Below are 20639 nucleotides of genomic sequence, written 5' to 3' on the forward strand. Positions count from 1 at the left end.
CTATTAATAATTATGTTAGTCAGTCATGGATTTCGTTACCTGAAGTTATTTATTAATTATTATTATAGATATTACCGTGATATTAATCATTTGGTTATTTAATATTTGTACTGAGATTTGAGACTCCAACACGGGTACATCTATATTATAGACTTAATACATTGTTATTTAGAAGGTATTTAAACGTACTAAAGAAATTAAATAATATTACTATTTTATAATTATTATATTATATACGAGTATATATATATTATGTATTTATTTTTATTAAATATTACAGGTTGAAGGTTTTTTTTAAAAAATCGAATTAAATAAATGTAAGAAAAATCCCTTTTAATTAGGTTCATCAGTAGTTGTTATGAAAAACCAAAAACTAGATTAAAAAACCCATATCAATATTTTACATTAATTGAAAAACACACATTATAACTTAACATATTTTCAAATAGGTTTTATCAGCAGTTTTATTGAGTGCAAACTTTTCACCGTCATATCAAGATTATCTTACGTTCTTTACCTGACACATTTTATTGTTCAGTTACAAAGTATTGGTGAAATCCGTCAACCAAAATTTGGAAACTTTTGGACATTGGTAAGCTTAAAATGTATTTTTTATACTGGATGTTTTTTATCACTAAATAGTAAACACCAATTAATTCATGATTTTATTTCTCTGAAAAAGTATTGGGAAATCAACGCCGATTTAATGACAGCTCTATCATACTCTATACTTTTTAATCTAATCGTGGAAGCACCGTGCAGAAAAATATTCAAGGAACTTATGAGCATATTTCTTAAAGGTAAAATTGTTTATTTTGAATATTAACACCACTTAGATTACGTTTGTTAATATTTACCAGTGAAAATGTAATTTTTTAGCTGAAAAACCATCAGATTCTACAGACTCGTGATGTTTACGATGGGAATAATGTCCAAACCTAAAAATGCCGTTCATCCATGTTTTAAATAAGTTCAAAATGTGTAACCTAAATGCCTTTTCAATATTATTTTGTAACATCTCAGTGTTTATTATGTACCTATTTTATTTATACTTATATCATACTAGAATAATAAATTAGTGAGTGGAATACAAATATACAAATTAATTTTATTTAATAGCTTTTTATTCGTTGAATTAGTGCACTTCACAATATCATATCCCTATTTCTTTTTTAAGTAAGAAAATAGTTGACTCCGTGTACTGTATGTCTGTATACGCATATGGTACAATTAGTACTGCTGTGTGCTTTGCAGTCGCCAGTCAATGATAAGAAACAGAATCGTTTCAAGTTACAATATTTATATAGTATTTTGTATACAATTTAATAATTATTATATTTTTATTTTTATATTCCGCAGATGAAAATCATTACAATTCAATTTAAGTCTCAATGTTTATTAAAGTGATGTATTTATAGGGGGAAGGAGCTTCCTTCATGACTTTTTTTACTGTTTTGAATTCCAAAGAAGTATAATAATATGTCATGGATAAATATTTTTATAATACCTATAAAAAAAAACAAGCTGTGTAGTAGGCACTATTATGATGGACAAATGTTTTGACGACGAGTGACGTCAATTGCAATAATAATTAATGTTCATGTTATGTCCAATATTGATTCTGAGAAAATAAACATGGGATATATTTTACCAAAATATATACTTATTATTATATGTGCAATATTATAGTCTATAATAATATGTACCTACTATAATTACAATCACGATTTTCTCTAACCCAACTAACCTGTCGATCACGTACGTGTAAACTAACCAACTTCCAGATAACAATAAAACCGATAGAAGCTAGTAAGAAAAATACCCATATATTAAATATTTATGATATATATTATAATGTAGATACCATTAATACCTAAATACTTTAAAAAGACGTGAACGTTTGAAAAGTAATATCGAAATAATCAAAAGTATACCTGTAGGTATCTAATGTATAAATTAATATGTTCAATATGTGGAAAATAGGCACCTAACCATTTCTTATCTTCTATTAATATGGAAATATTTACTATGCTTTATGCGCAAACTAATAAGACATAATCAATTTATTCTTCTTGCAAATATATAAATTCCCCGCAGTGTATAATCAGGCACGTAAAAAGTGCAAGTAAACAAAAATTAATAATTGTGTAATTTATTTATATCAATCATCGATGACTACAATAACGGGTCGGTGACAGTTTAACTAGATTAGTGTCTTCGATATGATATATTACATAATTTACTACTAGGCATCTACTTATCACCTCAGTATCGACCAGCGCAATTGTTCCCCAAAAATTAGAACGGTATCATTTATTTTCTAGTTTCTAGTTAAATTTAAAAATGTTCTAAAATAACCCATTAGTTAGGACTTTAACTATTCTTATAATATGTCAGGAGGAGAAAATAAGGGCATAGCCGTTTTCGACCAAAAACGTACCCTTCCCTTTTCGGCCGATTCACTTTTCGACCAAATTTTAAAAAAACGGCAATTCCCTTTTCGACTAAAATCGTACCCTTCCCTTTTCGGCCGATTCACTTTTCGACCAAAATTTAAAAAAAACGGCAATTCCCTTTTCGACTAAAATCGTACCCTTCCCTTTTCGGCCGATTCACTTTTCGACCAAATTTAAAAAACATCGATTCCCTTTTCGACATTAATATGTCATAATGCGTATAATATTTTATAAAAAATACAACAACAAAATTATACAATACAAAAAGTTTAATATAGGTGTTATATTTTATGTTATAGGTACATATTGAAAATTATTAAAACCTATATATATATAATTGTTGTCATTAATCATTTGATCGGTGATCGTCGACTGTGATGGTTACTACCATAATATATAGTTATATCAGTATATTATGTAGTATGTACCTGATAGACTATGATCATTGTACGTATTGTAGAGAGTCACTATCTTTTATAGCCAAGATAAAATATCAATAACTGATTAAATTCTCTCGTTACTTGTTTAATTTTTGTAAAACCGATGCTCGTGCAATAATACTTTAGTGTCTGTGCGTGAATCATACTCGTTGCATCGGTTTTATAGTTTTCAACGTTCAAAATTATTATATTTTACTTAATATGGCTGAATTTATCGAAAGTAATCGTGGTAAACCGTTATTAGTTTTAGATTGTTATAAATTTAGTATCGGATCAGTGAACAAAAAAACTAATTCAACACGTTGGCGATGTATTCGAAGAGATTGTGATGCTAAACTTCCAAACAAGACTACCGAAACTTACATTCATGCATTTCACTTGATATTACAGAAATGCACTTCTTTAGGTGTAACATTATTGCCTCAGTATGTAACGACAGATTATGAAAAAGCAATAATTAACGCAGTCCATGAAATTTGGCCACAAACTCAAATTATTGGGTGTAGGTTCCACTTAACCCAAGCTTGGTATCGCCAAATCCAAAAAGTAGGACTGGCTACTGAATATCAAGACCGATCTTCAGAAATTGGATTATGGTTGCGCCACACTTTTGGATTGCTTTTTCTAGAACCAAATAATGTTTTAGATTGTTTTCTTCAAAACTTTATGGCTGATCGTCCTATAGATGATAAAGTTATCAAATATGCAGACTATCTCATTGACAACTATTTAACAGACGATTGTGACTATCCTCCAGAAATATGGGCATCAGCAAGTTCTAGTTTACAACGCACGACTAATAACTGTGAATCCTTCCATGCAAATTTCAATCGAAGCTTTTATAAAGAATCTCCATCCATATTTAATTTGCTTGCGGTTTTAATTGATGAGGTACAAACTGAAATTTATATAAAACTTAGAAGTGTTCACTTGCCAAACCGTACTCAAGATCGATCAATCAGAGAGAGAAAATCCAAAAATGAAAAATATATATCAGATTATCAAAACGGACAACTTGACAGGTACCTACAGTATATAATTTATTAAAATAGCTATGCGTTTTTATTTCTTAATAGTAAATATATCACTAAAATATTTTTAGGTATGATTTTGTTAAGTTGGTTTCAAACAATTATTTCAAACAAATGTAATGAAAAGCGCTAACAAAACTCAGACGACGACAGAACACAATTATATTGACCTTATATCATTTTTTTTTATATAATATATCTTATATTTTTAATAATATTTGCCATTATTTTACAACAATTATAGTTATTTTAAGTATAAACTAAACTCTAAAGTATATTATTATAGTAATTATTATTATTAATATTTGCTATTATATAACAACAACTACTCGTATATTAGTTTATGTCTTAATATTATATTATACTTAATAATTATTGACAAAAATTGTATATTATTATGTTATTCTTTTTATGCAACTTATATTTTAAAATTATGATTGCCATAATTTTACAAAAATTATATATCAATTATTTTCTTTATTTTACATATCATATTACAAAACTTTTTGTTTTGGTCGAAAAGAGAATTGGCGTTTTTTTAAAATTTGGTCGAAAAGTGAATCGGCCGAAAAGGGAAGGGTACGTTTTTGGTCGAAAACGGTCTCGCCCGAAAATAATTTACCTGACTTGTGTTTTTGGGACAACGTCTCTTACAAATTATCATTAGATGATGAAACAATAATTAAAAATATCAAAAAGACAAAGTTAAATCTTTGGCTTGTTTAAATAAATATCCAATTGCAAACAATTATTTTAAAATTACTACACTCTTGTGTGTTTTTCTATAACGACCATTTTCTTGTCGAATTTTTAGGATTCACACTTAGAACTAGTTAGAAGTTAGAACAAATATTTTGTTAGATAGCTTCTTTGATCAATTTGTCTCCTGAACTTCTGAACAAGAAATTCCAACTATAATACTGTACCTATAAGGCGATGTAACTGTATGTATAATGTTGTTTAATATAATAAGACACATTTTTTGGATACTTAATGCAAAAACTAATACATTTTTAATTCTGGTAATACCGAGGAATGTATTAGAGATTAAAGAATAATACAATTACTTCATAAAATATAAATTGTGATTATTATCACATTTTGAAGCAAAAAAATGTGACTAAATATTCTTGAGAGTAGAGTATTGTATCAATTTTGATCAAGTTTTATATTCCTATAAAAATTCCTAAAAATGTATCCTATAAAAAAGAGAATAAAAAAGGATTTTAATTCGCACAATATTAGTTTTTAAAATACATTATCTCAATTTTGTATAAGCGTTAGATGTACATAAAAATCATAAAAAATTTCAAATTATTTTGTAGTAAACAATTAATACAAATATGATTTTTAAGTTTTCTGATCATTTAAAATGCCTAAATTTAAATTTACAATTTTTGACAGATTTTTCGTTATTTATTGAGCAGAGCACGGGGGGGGGGGCTCTATTAATTTGGCACAAGACTAATATTTTTTTCATAACGACCGAAGGAGCCTTCGCAAATTTCGATATTAGTTTTACTACTATTTACTATTATTTTTATAATACAGTTTAAATAATTGTTCATCAAGTCGGATAGCCAACTTTATCACTGGCTCAAGAATATACATCAGATGAATAACAAAAACATACACAATTTAATTTAAAGGCTGCAGTTAAATCATTGTTTGATGCAATCAACATTTACTCGTATAAAATAGAAGAACAGCCGCTGAGGTCCTACGGTATCACATGAATTTAAAACGCACTAACAGTACCATATTACTTAGAATTGACCGTACTTAAAAACAAAAACAACTTATTTTTTGTGTACCCTTTTAAAACTAGTTATAGTCCTAATTGAAATTTTTAAAATGTTGCTATAATGGTTCCAGAAAAACGTTACCCCAGCACCGTTATAAAGAATCGTATAAGTTAAAATTCTGTGGAATGGATGATTGCAGATAATCAATCTTTGTCCGTAGAAAATTGAAGGAATTGCAAAAATAATATTAACTCCACCAGTATCATAAAAAAAATAATAACTTACATTTACAAATTGAATGCAATGTAAAAAAAAATTATCTTACAACATTTCTAAAACTAAACTGTTCAACTAATGATAAAGTTATATCATATTATCATATTATTAATACATTTACGTTTATTTGCATAGGGCAGAAATTAGAAATTTAAGTAGATACACTGTTTTTTATTTAAAATAAATGTACTTATTGGTACAGAAGTAATCATCTATACAAATGTATTCTAAAAAAACCTATGGTCGGGAGTAATTATTTATCAAAACTCAAATTGAGGTCAAAAAGATTCGTTTTCTGAAAAAATATTGAAAAATATTTTCTGGGTCAACCAATTATAATTTAGTAAACAAAACTTATTTGTATTTATCAATTTTTAAACAATAATGCCTTTTAAGTAGCACTAATTATAAGCTTAAAAAAAACTTTATTCCGAGTTCTTTATAACAATATATCATACTGCCATAAGCCCATAACTCATGTTTGATAAAATCTTTGATACAGTTTAACCTTATGCCTTAGGATTTTAAACATACCTTTTGATAATTTTTATGTTTATGAATATTTTATTATTATATACCAGTACTTAATTTTTACTTTATTTTGTTACCAACTATATAGGTATATATATTTTAAATTATTTTTAAAAATCGGATGATCACTGTTTTTCGATCACTGCTTAACCTTCAATCACATTCTATCAGATTACCCTCACCTGCAGAAGTATTAATAGTTGCTAAAATTGAATTATGAGTTGTTTGGTTTTGTGACCAGCGTCTTAAATGTAAACCGTTCAATACATATTAGTTTATAAAGTAGTAAACACAAAGGAGTATCCATATTCTATCATTTAAATACGCTCTCTTAGTGTTTTAAAAAGTTTAAACATAATATAATAATAAACACAAAACATTTTTCTTATCAATTTATGACAATTCTCTGAAGCTGGTGCTTTTTTAACATTTTATAGAAAATTTAAACGGTATGTAAATTAGTTTTCATTTCATATAAATACAATATTAGTTTATAAATACATAATATAGTCAGAAGTTAAATTTAAGTTTAACAATATTATATACATAATAGGTACATATATATTTTATACATATCAACAATTAAGCCTCATAGTCATTTTTAATTAGATTCAGAAGTTGAATTAAGCTGAAATTTAAAAAAAAAAATGTACTAACGTCATGATTAAATTATTATATACATTTAACTATTCAAGCAAAATAAAATTATATTATTGATCAAAGCTAATAGCTCTTGTCTTTTTCAACAGGTCGGTAAATTAAATTGTAATAAAAATATAGTTTTTTCATATCATAATCATTACTCTATTATATCTATTCAATTTGAAAATGTTATTTAACTGGTGAATTATTTATATGATCACTAAAAATTTTAGACATTTCCAATAAGAACTTAGTAAATTCATATCTCCAGAATCATTTTTCGAATATTGTGATTTATGAGGAAAGCGAGACGAGTGCTGAACACCTGGTCTCTATTATGTCTGACTTTTTATTATTGTACATTTTACTATATTTTGTCTATAAATATGATTGATAACACTATTTTAATACATATTATGTGTATTGTCTATAATACAGTATCTACGGGCTTCGACACACAATAGCAAATCTCAACCTAGAAGTTTTTATTTCAATACTACAAATATTGTATTTTTATGATCTTTAAAGTAAACCTACCTTATACTCATCAACCTCAAATACAATTTTTAATTTTCACGATTCAAAAAATAATGTTATAAATTATATAACAATAATTATTAGTTTAATTCATTCTTGCTTTAACATTTTAGTTTGAAGTTTCATAACCTTAAATAAAATTACCGACAAATATGTGTACTGTGCAGGGTTATAACTAATCAATTTATAACACCTACTTATATAATTTGGTCACAGTGCTGTAATAAGAATTGCAAAAAAATCTTAAAATTTTAAAACAATTGTGAATAAACTTAATAAACTGCATAAATAATATTATACAAACAAATTCGTAAGTTATACTTAGGTTTTCGTTATGGCCACCTTGGTTATCTATAGACTACCATTAGATTTGAACAAATACCGCGATTGAGGCTGAGGCTGACCATATTGTATTGTACATTTGTATTAATTATTTAAAAATTCAATTTTAACTTTTAAGACATTTAATATAACTTTTAAAACTATATAAAAAATAATTTAAACACCCAAATGTTCCAAATGTTTTACAGAAAAACAAAATACTGTTTATTTTCGATTTTGTAATAAAATGTCTCTATTATATTATGTTTAATATTAATATATTTAATTATTTATATCTTACATTAACATATTTAATATAAGCAGGAAAAAAATAAATCAACATTCCCGGCTAATTAATTATCATACGAAATCTTAGGGCTTAATAACTTTTATAGCATATCTTTATATATTACAATACAAAAATTTTAAAAACAATTTTAAAAGCTAAAATTATAATTAGCAAATAAACATTGTTGTTGACGTTTTCAATAAAAAAAAAATTATATATTACTGAACAATTTTATTACACATTTAAGTTTAAGCTATATAGTACGTGACACTCTAAATCAGTTTAATCTTAGATTGTACCTAACTATTGGTGCCTACAATAAATTATTAAATACGCTGCGCACCCTACTTGCAAATTTTTGTGTACGGAATAAATGAATAGGCATTATTTTTATTTACACTTTGTTTCATTTTTGAGGAAAATTATATTTACTTTAAAATAATATATATTCATCTCATAATATTTAAATTTAATTATACGTCAATATTATGATTCAAAGCAGAATATTTAACATGCATAATGCATACCTAATGCATAATATATATACCTACTAAAGTCCAAGAGAAATACTTGTAGTTCCTAGAAGGGACGACCACAGACAATTATTTCTGTGAATTTTAGGATCTAAAGGAATCTTATTGAACTTCATCTTACCAACTCCTCATTTACCATATTCTCCTTGTTATAGGTACTATGTTTTTTGTATTGGCTTCCGGTTCCTCCTTCGTGGACTTCAGATTGTGTATAACTTATAATAATGCTCTACCGAAAATATATTTTTATTTAAACTACATACGTATATTTAAAAACAAAATCATTTACTTTAAACATTTTACAAATTTTTATCATCAGGAAAAATACACTTATCCTTGTATAACTTATGAATATTTCAATTTATTCCGTCATATAGGACCATAATATTATTATAGTTTATTCGAGATGTATTCATTGATAATGGCGATTCATATTGTAAGTCCAACATATGCATGATTTAATATAACATAATATTTTCACAAGTTTGTTTAATACTGTTAAACTGTATATAAAGCTAAACTATGATTTTATTTGTTCATGTAATTTGTATTATTAAATCGTGGAGACTATTTTTGTTGATTACTTTCATAACTGATGATGTACCTATATTACTCACAATAAAATGTTGTCCTACTATTTTAAATTGAAAAATAGATATTGGCCAGAGTAAAATTAGATTAATAATATAATTCTCAACAAAATCGTATTTATTATTTAAATTGATTTAATTTAATGGGAATGATTTTAAAACGATTAACAAGTAAATCAAGTAAATCAAGTATATCTCACTAATTTCACTGCAAAAAATAAGTTAATTTGTAAATAGTATAACATTATTATATTTTCGTAGGTACCTAAATAATAAACAAACGGCAATGTCATACATAATTGTACAGGATATAAAATTATGAACCGTGAACTTGAAAATTAATCCTGTTTGGATGAGAGCAAAAGTTACAGACACTACTCCGACCAATAAAACGTGCGTAAACTGTAAAGGCTATCGTGTTCTCTAGACTCGTTTTGCGTCTTTGCTATTTCCGTTTGTCAGTACGTACATGCACGACGCAAACCAGTCGTGGTGTCTATCCGAACCAGTCGTGACAGCTACACAAACCTGTCCTGTAAATCTCAACATAATATATCACTTATTTTAGTAAGGCTAAACGGCAGATCAAAGCTCAGTGTTATAAGCTAGCTTAGTAAATTTAATGTATTAAAGAGACGCGTGGGATACGCAAATATGCATTTCCGCGTCTCATTATTTTCGTCCGTGGCTAGCATAATAGTCTTGGTCCTACATCTGTCATGTTTCACGAAAAATATTTCGGCATCGGAATTTTCACTTTCTGCTGCAGAGCAAAACAGTAATGCCGATTTATCTGAAATACTTTCGCCGGATGACAACATATTCACCACGGTGCCATCGCTACTTGACCAAGAAGAAGTGAACGAAACCAATTCACAGCCAGATGTTCAATTCACCCTAGAAGAAGAACCGATAATTAAACAACTCCCCACAGCAGACGTTTCGGTAAAGGTGGATGGTGAACTGACGATCGAAAAATTACCTCCTCAGGCAGATAATCCGTTAGACCCAATCGATTCCTACCAACAATCCCAAACAGAAGTTTCCTATGAAGTAAATGATTCGACGAACACTGAAAGACCAGATACTGAGGTTTCGTACGAAGTGAAGAGTGAATCAAGCACAACAACTACGCAGCCAGCCGAGTCTTCGACCAAAGCCAACAAAGTGGCTGAAAACCCGTGGATACAGAGAATAACAAGTTCCAAATCCAGGAGCCTTAAACTTTCCAGACAGAATGACACCGCCAAAATGTCTTCTGGAAAACCACTTATGTTGGGTCAGATTATCTCAAACGTCCTATATGGTGCCCCTTGGTTGGCTCCACAAACAAATTCAAAATGTGCCAATGACATGAGACTGTACAACATACACGTGCAAAACTTGACAATGTGGGCATTTAGAAGTAAGTGACTTTATTTAAACATATTTCAACATAATAATAATATGTTAATTACAATGTAGCTATAACATTTTAAAATAGTTGATAAGTAAATATAAATATGTTTAGTAAGCCCAATTACTTGGTTATAACTTTATCTAAGACCTCAATTTTTTTTGAAAAAAATTAATAATATCATACATACATAATGATTTAATATTAAAAACGGAAATAGCAATAAATTAGAAGTATACAAGTGATCAGAACAAAATAATTTTTCAACAAACAAAATGTTTCCAAAAATGCAGTAACTCTAATAACGTATGTACACAATAACGTTGTACAATATAAATATTCAAATCTATGACAATCAAAGAAATTATGTTATAATATTTAAGTTATGAAAATCAGTAGAAACTAAATATAAATTAAAAACAATAAGGTAATATTTACCAAATATAAATTAAAAACAATATGGTAATATTATAAAACCTCTTAAACACTTGAAAGATTTTATATTTTGTATAACAGCTTAAGCCTAATGATAGTTTTGCAACAAACCTTCAACTCCACCCTCCGAAACATTTTATTTTACAAATGTATGTAGTTTTTACAATGTATATAATTTTATTACTTGATACATCAAATTATAAAACTATATATGTTTCTGTTTGATAGTTTTATCTGATATTTCTGTCTTAATAATATGATTTTAAATGAGCATTATCAGAATAATATTGACAGGGAGTTTCTTTAAAAAAAACATTTCTTTTACTTAAGTATAAACTTATAAACTATTTTTTATTTTTAGTTTAAAAAATAATATTTAAAATCTTTGTTAGAGTAGCACAGTTAGTAAATGTGATAATTACTAAAAATTTAACCGTAAAATAAAATGAAGTGGGAGGCCAACCAATGATGGAACCCAAGTATAAACTATTTAGAAATAAAAATAATAACTGATTGGACAAAATGTCACAAACATTGAGTCATTACAATTCGTAATTGTATGCAATGTGTTTGATGTATTTTTACTATGTATTTTTTTTTTATAAATTGAATTGAATTTAAAGATTTATAATAAATAACTTCTCTTTGGAAAAAAACAATAATAATATTGTGCACTTTGTGCATAAACGTAATTACGAACAGTAACTATACTGTCATGGAAAATTGAAATTATTCACCAAATTAAGCTTGTCACAATTTGAAACAAAAATTTTAAATTGTTTGAGGAAATCTGAAATATTGTATCATTGATAATTATTACTTCAGAGAAAAAGTTGAATGCAAATGGATAACTATTTATATACCGAATAAAATATTCAAGTTGACGTCCTCGTTAAAAAATGTATATATTTTACAATGAAATAAATAATAATATTTTACATAAATTGCATAGAAATTAAGAACACTCTGAATCAGACCATTGTCATCTAACCGGTTTCAGTGTTTTGTCAGACATTTCTGTAAAAATAAGTAACACCAAGTGCCGTTTCCCTTGTGTTGAGTATCCGTTTTATTTAAAAAATAAGTACACCAAGTCATGATGAGAAAAAAATAATACTATATAAGCAATATTTAAATTGTTATTACGTTGCGAATAGTTTTTTTTTTTTTAATATACAATTTATATTTACATTTAATGAAAACAATGTGAGTATTAAAGATACTCATCTTTTTCATAGTTACGAGTTACGAGTTACCTACACCAAACTTTAATATTTATTCATAATTTATTTATTTGGTAGCATTTTGTTACGGTTCTTAAACTAATAAAATCATAAATAATATTTTTTTTTAAAACACTGTATGTGCAAAATTCTCCTACACTGTGGTTAGTAGTTGTTAGATATCGGACAAACTTTTGATCATATTATAAATTGTATAAGACAAGTACACTGAATCGTTCAGATATGATGTGTATATTGAAGTTTAACTTTCAAAAACAATAAAATAGAAGTGGATTAAAAATGTGATTTCCTTACAGAAACAATGTTGTAAACTTGTAACACAAATGTTTTTTCAGTGTTAGGATTATAAGTAGAGTATTTCAATATGTTTGATCTGTCTAACTGTATTATAATGTTTTAAATATAATAAAATAAAATAAAAGATTTGGATTAAAAAAAAATCATTAACTGATTGATATGGGTGTTTTAGATTTTTATATCATTATTTATCATTATATATTTGACAAACAATTATAAAAATTAAAATAAACGAATAACAAAACATCATTTTTAAGTAAAGAAGGTGAGCAAGTGGATACTGCTTTCCTGTACTGTAGGTGTAATATGCATCACTATTATGGATGTATTAGATATGAATTCAATATTACGAAAAACAAATGCAAATATTGCATTTAAAAATCTTATTGTGTAAATAAAATATAATAATGTACTTTGAGAGTTTCAAGTACCCGTGGAAAATATTTTTAAACTACAAAAAAATACCAAAAATCGTTATTCGTCCTCCAAATATTTTTTCGACTACTTATCGGCTATCAGATACAAAGCCATACAATATAAAAATAATAACAAGCATAATTCTAAGATCCTCTCACTCCGCTCATAATTTAAAAAATCTTAAAAAATTGAATTTTTTTGTCTTTGGCTATATACAGTATTGTCATTTTGATATTTTTTAGTTATCATATAGTAGGACAACTTACGTATCCTGTTTATTTAATGTTTATTAAAATCTATGTTAATATTATACACTGCAGACTGCACTGTCTCCTAGTTAATATTATAATGATGTCACTCGCATAATGGTGCACCTAAACGTATGCAATAGGAAATTATTCTGTAAATCTTTAAAATAAAATATGTGTCACAAATTCCTTAAGTAAGCAATCGATTTTTTTTAAACAGAATTTATATTTTACTGAAGAACCAATATTCACTGTTTTTCTAACAGCTTAGTATTTTCTTATATTTTTCTTACAAATAAACTAAAAAATATCAAATGTCACAAGTAAGTTCTAAAAAAATATACACATCGTTAAAGTACCTACATTTACGACAAATTCAATAAAAAATTATGAAAACGTAACATGACAAGATTTTTTTTAAAAATGATCATTCATAAATTCAAAAAATATTAACTTATTAACCTATGTTTATGGTGGGATATGTGTTATGTGTCATAACAATAAGCATATACAGTTTAGAAAAAAACGGGTTAGCGGACTACACATTTTTTGGTGGACATCAAAGTTAATAAATTTTTAAATAATTAGGGTTTACTATTACAATCACACTGCATGTATATAGAAATTGTCTCGATGATTCGATAAAATGCTTATTTCAATTATTATTAAGTTAATTATCTCATCCTTATTTTTTAAAAAAAATATATCGACGAGTAGTCATATATTGTAATCTAAATACATGAAAATATTAATGTCATCGTTCATTGCATTATTTTAGTGTTAGATGCCACATCAAAAGGTCCTGAAGGACTTGTAGACGCAAACACATTCAGTTTCGGAAATTTCGACCAATGCATTGAAACAAAATCTAAAAACCTTGGTATATCTGGTGGATACACATTAGTAGACATTGATTTTCGGCCAAGTTTTCAAGTCTATCCAGGATTCTATGACAACGATCACTCGAAAGATTACGAACCGTTTGACCAAGACACGTCGACATGGGAAGTACTGAAGGTATGTACCAAATATTGTTTAATTTATTCTATGTTTATAAATATTGTACATAACATATAATTAGTTCGATGATTCACTAAATCTCAAATTATTTTAGTCTTTCTAAAAGTTGACACAGTATGTAGTATAGCTTATACGGTTTAACAGTAAATTGTCATAATGGTAATCGTCAAGAATACTTGTATGAAGGGTCATGAAAAAAGGTTCATGAACAAATGGCCAAAAAAAAATAGTAGAAAGTAAAATAGTTAAAAAGTTTAAAGTAAAAGTAAAATACAACAATAATAAAACGATTTATAAGTTAGGGTTACCTACTATTATCTTTTAAAAATAAAATATCAAACCAATATAATTTTTGAGAAAAGTTAATTTTTTTTAAATAAATATCCATAAGTAATTTTTACTATTAAAGATCCGTATTGTTATATATTTTAATTTTTGATCCCAAGTCTGATAGATTAAACAAAAACTCATTTATAGTTTATCGAACATTAAATTATAATAATTAATGACATTGGTACTTTAATTAAAAATTAAATTAATGTGTTAAGCAAATTATATTTATTTAATTTAAATTAACATAAGCCTTTAACTATGTATCATGCTTAAAATATTTTGTATGAATCTTTAAAATATAACATATTTCGGAAATACCAATAACCTTAGCAGTTGAGGTGTTTATAAAAATTATGTATTATTTGTTTTTATTCTCTTATTACAATATATTGTTTAAAATAACATTATATTTTTTGACCATTTTTCGGTTAAAATAATTTTCCGTGGAAGTATTTTTTTTGTGCAATTCCTTTTTCCGTGGAAATTATAATCAATTACCAATCATTGCACATCGTATATATATGTATAAAATGTCATAGGTACTATAATTTAAATTTGAGATACTTTTTGGCTGATACTGTTTAGTTTTATTCAACTTAAATTTGTGTGTCGTTTTAAATTTTTCTAAATTTAATTTAAAAGTTTTTCATTCGAAGTCGTTTTATTTCTTTAGCACAATGTACAGGCGGCTTATGTACAAAGGCACATATTTCAATGGGGCGTGTGTTTACCAGATACTTGTCAATCGGAAGACGTTCAAAAGATCGTGAGCAACGTATTAATACCAGAGCTGAACCGTCATGGATTGGAAGGTAATGTGACCATCGATCCATTGTTGCACACTTCCAAAGAAAATGTATATAAATTCACTACGGGTTTCTTCTTTGTCTGGTAAGGTTAAAAATAATACTTTTATGTTGATTAGTGTCATTTTGACAGCTATTCTTGATTTTGTAGTGCAATGTATGTAATGATCGGGCTACTTGTCATCGTAGGCACTTTATATGATTTCATTTATTTACAATACCGACCGAAATCTGAACACGGACCAATGAGTAAGTTCATAATAATTCATTTTTGTAAGTATTTTTTTTTTACATATTCAATAATCATATTTTTCTATTTTATTAGAAAAAATCATGAAACCGTTTTCACTTATCTCAAACTTGGAAAGACTTTTGAAACCGTCGGAGACCGAAGAGTTTTCAATTTTAAACGGATTTAAAGTATGCGCAATTCTACAGGTCATTATCGGCCATAGATGGTTTATTGAACTTGGAAACCCACAGTCTAATCCCAATTTCACTCATTGGGTAAGTGCAATGCAACGCACAAAGCATTAATAATAGAATGTTTTTTTTTTTTGTTTAGATGGTTCACAATTTCTGGTTGGGTTACTTTAAATGCACTATATTTTTGGAAACATTCTTTGTAATTAGTGGATTCCTCACTTTCTATCTAATTACGAAACAGCTTGCAGAAAAAAAACATCTGAACTTTATACCTATAATGATTTATAGATGGTTAAGGTACGTCGTATAATACCTTAGTTAATTTAATTGTTTAGATGATATTACATCAATATTAGCAGAGAAATATTGAGTATTTTTATTTCAGAATATTCCCAGTGTACGGAACACTTATTGTCACATATATTTTCATACTTCCATATCTAAATAGTGGTCCTTATTGGAGGATGATCGTGTACAAGGAATCGGAAAGGTGTCAAAAAAACTGGTGGACAAACGTACTTTTTATCAACAATTACGTTCACACCGACGAATTGGTAATCACAAAATATATAATTTATTATTTATATTATTTGTCATAAATATTTTCTAATGGTTTGTTTATAGTGTATCATCCCCTCGTGGTATTTAGCTTGTGATATGCATTTCTTCATAGTTGGTACACTACTCACTTATGTAATTTGGAAGTGGAGGAGACAAGGGCTGATAATACTTGGAGCGTGTTTGACTTTGTCAACAGTAATTCCTGCTTATATAATAATGAATGAAAACCACCGAGGAACAGCTGATATTACTCCGCAGTAAGTAGTTATAATAATCAAAATGATCTGATCTAATATTATTTTAAAATCAATTACCCACTACCATATATATTTTAGTTCATTAAGCGATTAACGTGTTTTCTAAGTTATTCACTGATACATAATACGTTTAAAAAATTGTATTGATTTTGATCACAGAATATGCATACAGTTATTGTTATTGTTAATGTTATAATATTAAATTTTATACTTACAAAATTTCAAATATCATAATAATTATTATCTCTTTTCTGGAGCCGACATAATTTATTTTGTAATTATAAAATCTTATTATTTTAAGCAATTATCAATACAACGTCTTATCATATTAATTGATAAATATTTATAAGCCGTTGTCTACTCATCTATTTATTTTTATCCATTTTGTTAAAGTCGGAAATAACAGATTTTAATTCAAATAATTTTTAACAAATTAGTGTTTGCGCCAATTTTAATATTCAATTAAAATCAAATGTACTTGCATAATATACACATTTTTCATATTATAGAAATCTTAAAGATCTCAGCAAAGAAAGATTTTACACTGAAGTTTACATAAAAAGCCACATGAGGTCAATGACTTACTTTGTTGGAATCTTGGCAGGATACATCTACACGAGGTTGAAGGAAGCTGATTACAAGTTGTCATTGGTAATATAGAGTTAAATTTATACTAAAATTTAAATTAAATATTTAACCCTTAGTAATTAGTTGAATGCAAAACTAGTATTATTTTAAAAACTAAACACATAAATTAACTGTATAATTGTTTCTATGTTTAACTGTAATAGAGTATTGTCATTTGATATAATATAATTGCAAAAATAAATATTTCACATACATCGTTTGTTTGTATACGTTAATCTTTTATTAATTTATAGAAAAGCCGTATTTTCTGGGCTCCAGTTGTCCTTATGATTGGCAATATCATATACTTGAGTTCTGGAACATTCTTTACATTAAGACACCAATATGTCAATTACGAGCACGCAACATACTTTACACTCGGCCGACTTGTGTGGTCTATTCTTATCTCTTACGGGATAATAGGCCACGGACTCTCCGGATTCGGTATTTTAATTAAATCTTAAAAAATTAACCCATTTTTTACTTAATATATTGTTTGTGTGTAAAGGTGTTTGCATCAGCGGCTTTTTAGGTCATAGAGTTTTCCACGTTCTTGGAAAATTAGTTTTTTGCATTTACATGTATCAAGAGATCATTCAACTCCAGACGATTGGAGCCATCGAGACACCGACATACCAAAACTTGACATTAATGGTAATTATAATTAAATTATATAATGTGTACAGTGTACACGTACCGAATTTCATACGTCTTTTAAAAAAATACGATTGATATGTACCTACTTGGTATTTTTTTAATATTTTGTATTCCAAAAATGTGTTTAAAATACATAACAAATTATTTTAATACTTAACATGTATCTTATTTTATTCTGATGTAACAAATTATTTGTTCTGTTGTATAACAGTTTTGGAGATTTTGTGCTGACAGCACGGTGGCCATCATGTACGCATTTGCAATTAATGTTATGATCGAATCGCCGTTTGATAGAGTTCAGAAAAACGTTATGAAAATATTTGTTGGAGGTAAGATTATTAAAATGTAATTTAAAGTTCTAACCATAATATGGCAAGAGAGTGATTTCTCCAACATGCTTACCCTATTTTTTCCTTTAATAATGCATTCATTAAATTCAGATGTATAGAATTTTTAACTTTTGAGTAGGTACACGTAAAGACAGTATTTTCAAATTCCTGATATTTTTTGTACTTTTTAAGAAGTATCCTAGGGTTATACAACTTCTATTTTTCAAATGAGAACCCCATTTTTACAACAAGATTTTCATGAAAATTTTGATGTATTTAAATCAAAATTCTAGGTAGTAGTTTCTGAGTTATTAAAATGTTTATAGTACCAAGGATATTAATCTTTAAATATGGCTTTACAAAAACAAAAACTATATGTGATATTAAAGGTAGTATTCATTATAATACTAAGATCATTTTCACAAATTATTTGTAATGATAGATAAATAGTAATTTCTAACGTTTTTATGTAATCTAAGCCCATTACTATACACATATAATTACCCTTAGTAAACAAAATTATTTAACTCAAAAACTACTTGTTCAGCCAACTTTATTACTAATACAAAAATAAATTACTATTATTAACATAAATAAATTATAAATACTACTTGGAAAATAATTTAACGGCGTACACTCAAAACCTACTATACCTAATGCAGAGTGACTTCCCGTTATTTTAATTTTAATATCTGCATGTACCTATCTCTAAAATATGATAACGATATTATTTAATCATTGTTCTAGATGCGTTCTCAAAGCCGAAAACACAACTACCAATAATGACAACAAATATCAAATCTGAAAACAGTATGGCACAAGCATAGATTTAATGTATTTATTATCTTATATTGGTAATTTTATTCCTGAGATGAAAATATGTTTCATGTATATTGTATATTTTGTTGTAGTAATTTAAAATATATTTATATATTTATTAAGCTTGATACTATTGAACATAATTTAAAAGTATTTTAGAGATGTATCAGTCATAATTATACTATTTTAATATTTATTATGTTCCATCGTAGAAAATACTTGTAATTGGACTTTGAAGTACTATTACGTTGGATTTGGTAAAATAAATCAGCTGCAGCTGTAAAATATAAAGTTGACTATCAATATGGCTCCTTATGTTATATTGAAGATAACTTGCAAATTTAAATACATAATTATTATTACACTCGCATCAAAGAACTTAGCTGGTGATAAAAAATAAGGTTTTCTACTTTGTATATCTCAGTTGACCTTTTATTTCCTAAGATGCTGTTAGATGATGAAACAATAATTGAACTAGATATGTATAATATTATGTGTGACATGTTTCAATATAAACGCCTTTCAAGTGAACGAAACTAATATCAAATTATATAAGAATAAATAATACTATATAATATTGAAATTAATCTACATGACTGAGCTAATGTCATAACTTTAAATTTATTACTTTTGTATAAAATTAAGAATGAGTACAATGAATCGCCTACTGCTTTAAATTGCTTACATAGTAATAAAATATCAAATCATAATATTAAAAACACATCTGAAATAACTAAAACTACAAATTGGTTCAACCGATTGGAAATGTATAACTTAATCAGACACTCGCAATTCAATTTATTGATTTTAAAATTGTGTAAAAATAATGTTTCAAATATGTCTATGTTTATGATATTTTAAATATTGTACAAAATTACTTAAAATACAATGATAGCAAATAAAAAAAAAATGTATGTCTCAAGAACGTTAAACGATTAAAATAAAATGATTTCTGGAAACTGCGTAAACAATTTCGTAAACTTCTCATTTTTTCAATCATTTTGTACCTTTACTATTAACTATACTGTTATTTTAAAAGTACATTTTTAATACCTATAAACGTATTACGACATTGCATAATGTATAATATGTTATTACAAAGCTATACTTTGAGATATTTTCTAGTACCTATTATTTTATCATTTCTTGAAACTCACTTCAGATGTTTTCTACAATATTATAAAAAATAAGCATTCAAAGATAATAAATAATTTATCTGTACACAGTTAAAAATAAATTTAATAAATTGTATTAAACTTCATACGATAATATTCTTTCTAAATCAAATAATGTACAATTTAAATGCAACCTTTATTAAAACCAGGTACACATTTCAATCGAAATAAAAAAAAGTGACTATAATATTATATAGAATT

At 26.7% G+C, this 20639-nt stretch overlaps 3 protein-coding genes across 5 annotated transcripts in view; all 3 read left to right on the forward strand.

Moving 5' to 3' along the window:
- Positions 1–962, forward strand: part of LOC111030414 (nose resistant to fluoxetine protein 6-like) — a 151852-nt gene extending 150890 nt beyond the window's left edge. For all 3 annotated transcript variants that reach the window (XM_022309886.1, XM_022309884.1, XM_022309885.1), the window contains exons 12-14: positions 450–592; positions 683–800; positions 880–962. In XM_022309886.1, the coding sequence (XP_022165578.1) occupies positions 450–592; positions 683–800; positions 880–911 (293 nt within the window). In that variant the 3' untranslated portion in view covers positions 912–962. The remainder of the gene's footprint in view (positions 1–449; positions 593–682; positions 801–879) is intronic.
- A 2085-nt stretch (positions 963–3047) lies between these two features.
- Positions 3048–4141, forward strand: LOC111030421. The gene is made up of 2 exons (XM_022309901.1): positions 3048–3918; positions 3999–4141. The coding sequence occupies exons 1-2, from the start codon at positions 3098–3100 to the stop codon at positions 4045–4047; spliced, it is 870 nt and encodes a 289-aa protein (XP_022165593.1). The 5' UTR covers positions 3048–3097; the 3' UTR covers positions 4048–4141.
- Positions 4142–6740: 2599 nt separating this feature from the next.
- Positions 6741–19359, forward strand: LOC111030420 (nose resistant to fluoxetine protein 6-like). Its single transcript, XM_022309900.1, has 14 exons — positions 6741–6928; positions 9653–10796; positions 14207–14445; positions 15455–15672; positions 15739–15836; positions 15913–16094; positions 16153–16310; positions 16399–16567; positions 16638–16831; positions 17341–17482; positions 17713–17902; positions 17967–18112; positions 18327–18444; positions 19192–19359. The coding sequence occupies exons 2-14, from the start codon at positions 10046–10048 to the stop codon at positions 19269–19271; spliced, it is 2685 nt and encodes an 894-aa protein (XP_022165592.1). The 5' UTR covers positions 6741–6928; positions 9653–10045; the 3' UTR covers positions 19272–19359.
- Positions 19360–20639: the final 1280 nt, after the last annotated feature.

Source organism: Myzus persicae, unplaced genomic scaffold (assembly GCF_001856785.1).
Source record: "Myzus persicae strain clone G006 unplaced genomic scaffold, MPER_G0061.0, whole genome shotgun sequence".
In the NCBI taxonomy this organism is placed as follows: Eukaryota; Metazoa; Arthropoda; class Insecta; order Hemiptera; family Aphididae; genus Myzus; species Myzus persicae.

Coding starts and splice junctions, on each gene's coding strand:
- LOC111030421 (XM_022309901.1), top strand. CDS start 3,098: ATGGCTGAATTTATCGAAAGTAATCGTGGTAAACCGTTATTAGTTTTA. Junction 3,919..3,998: donor CAAAACGGACAACTTGACAG/GTACCTACAGTA, acceptor AAATATTTTTAG/GTATGATTTTGTTAAGTTGG.
- LOC111030420 (XM_022309900.1), top strand. CDS start 10,046: ATGCATTTCCGCGTCTCATTATTTTCGTCCGTGGCTAGCATAATAGTC. Junction 14,446..15,454: donor CGACATGGGAAGTACTGAAG/GTATGTACCAAA, acceptor TTATTTCTTTAG/CACAATGTACAGGCGGCTTA. Junction 16,832..17,340: donor ACAGCTGATATTACTCCGCA/GTAAGTAGTTAT, acceptor TTCATATTATAG/AAATCTTAAAGATCTCAGCA.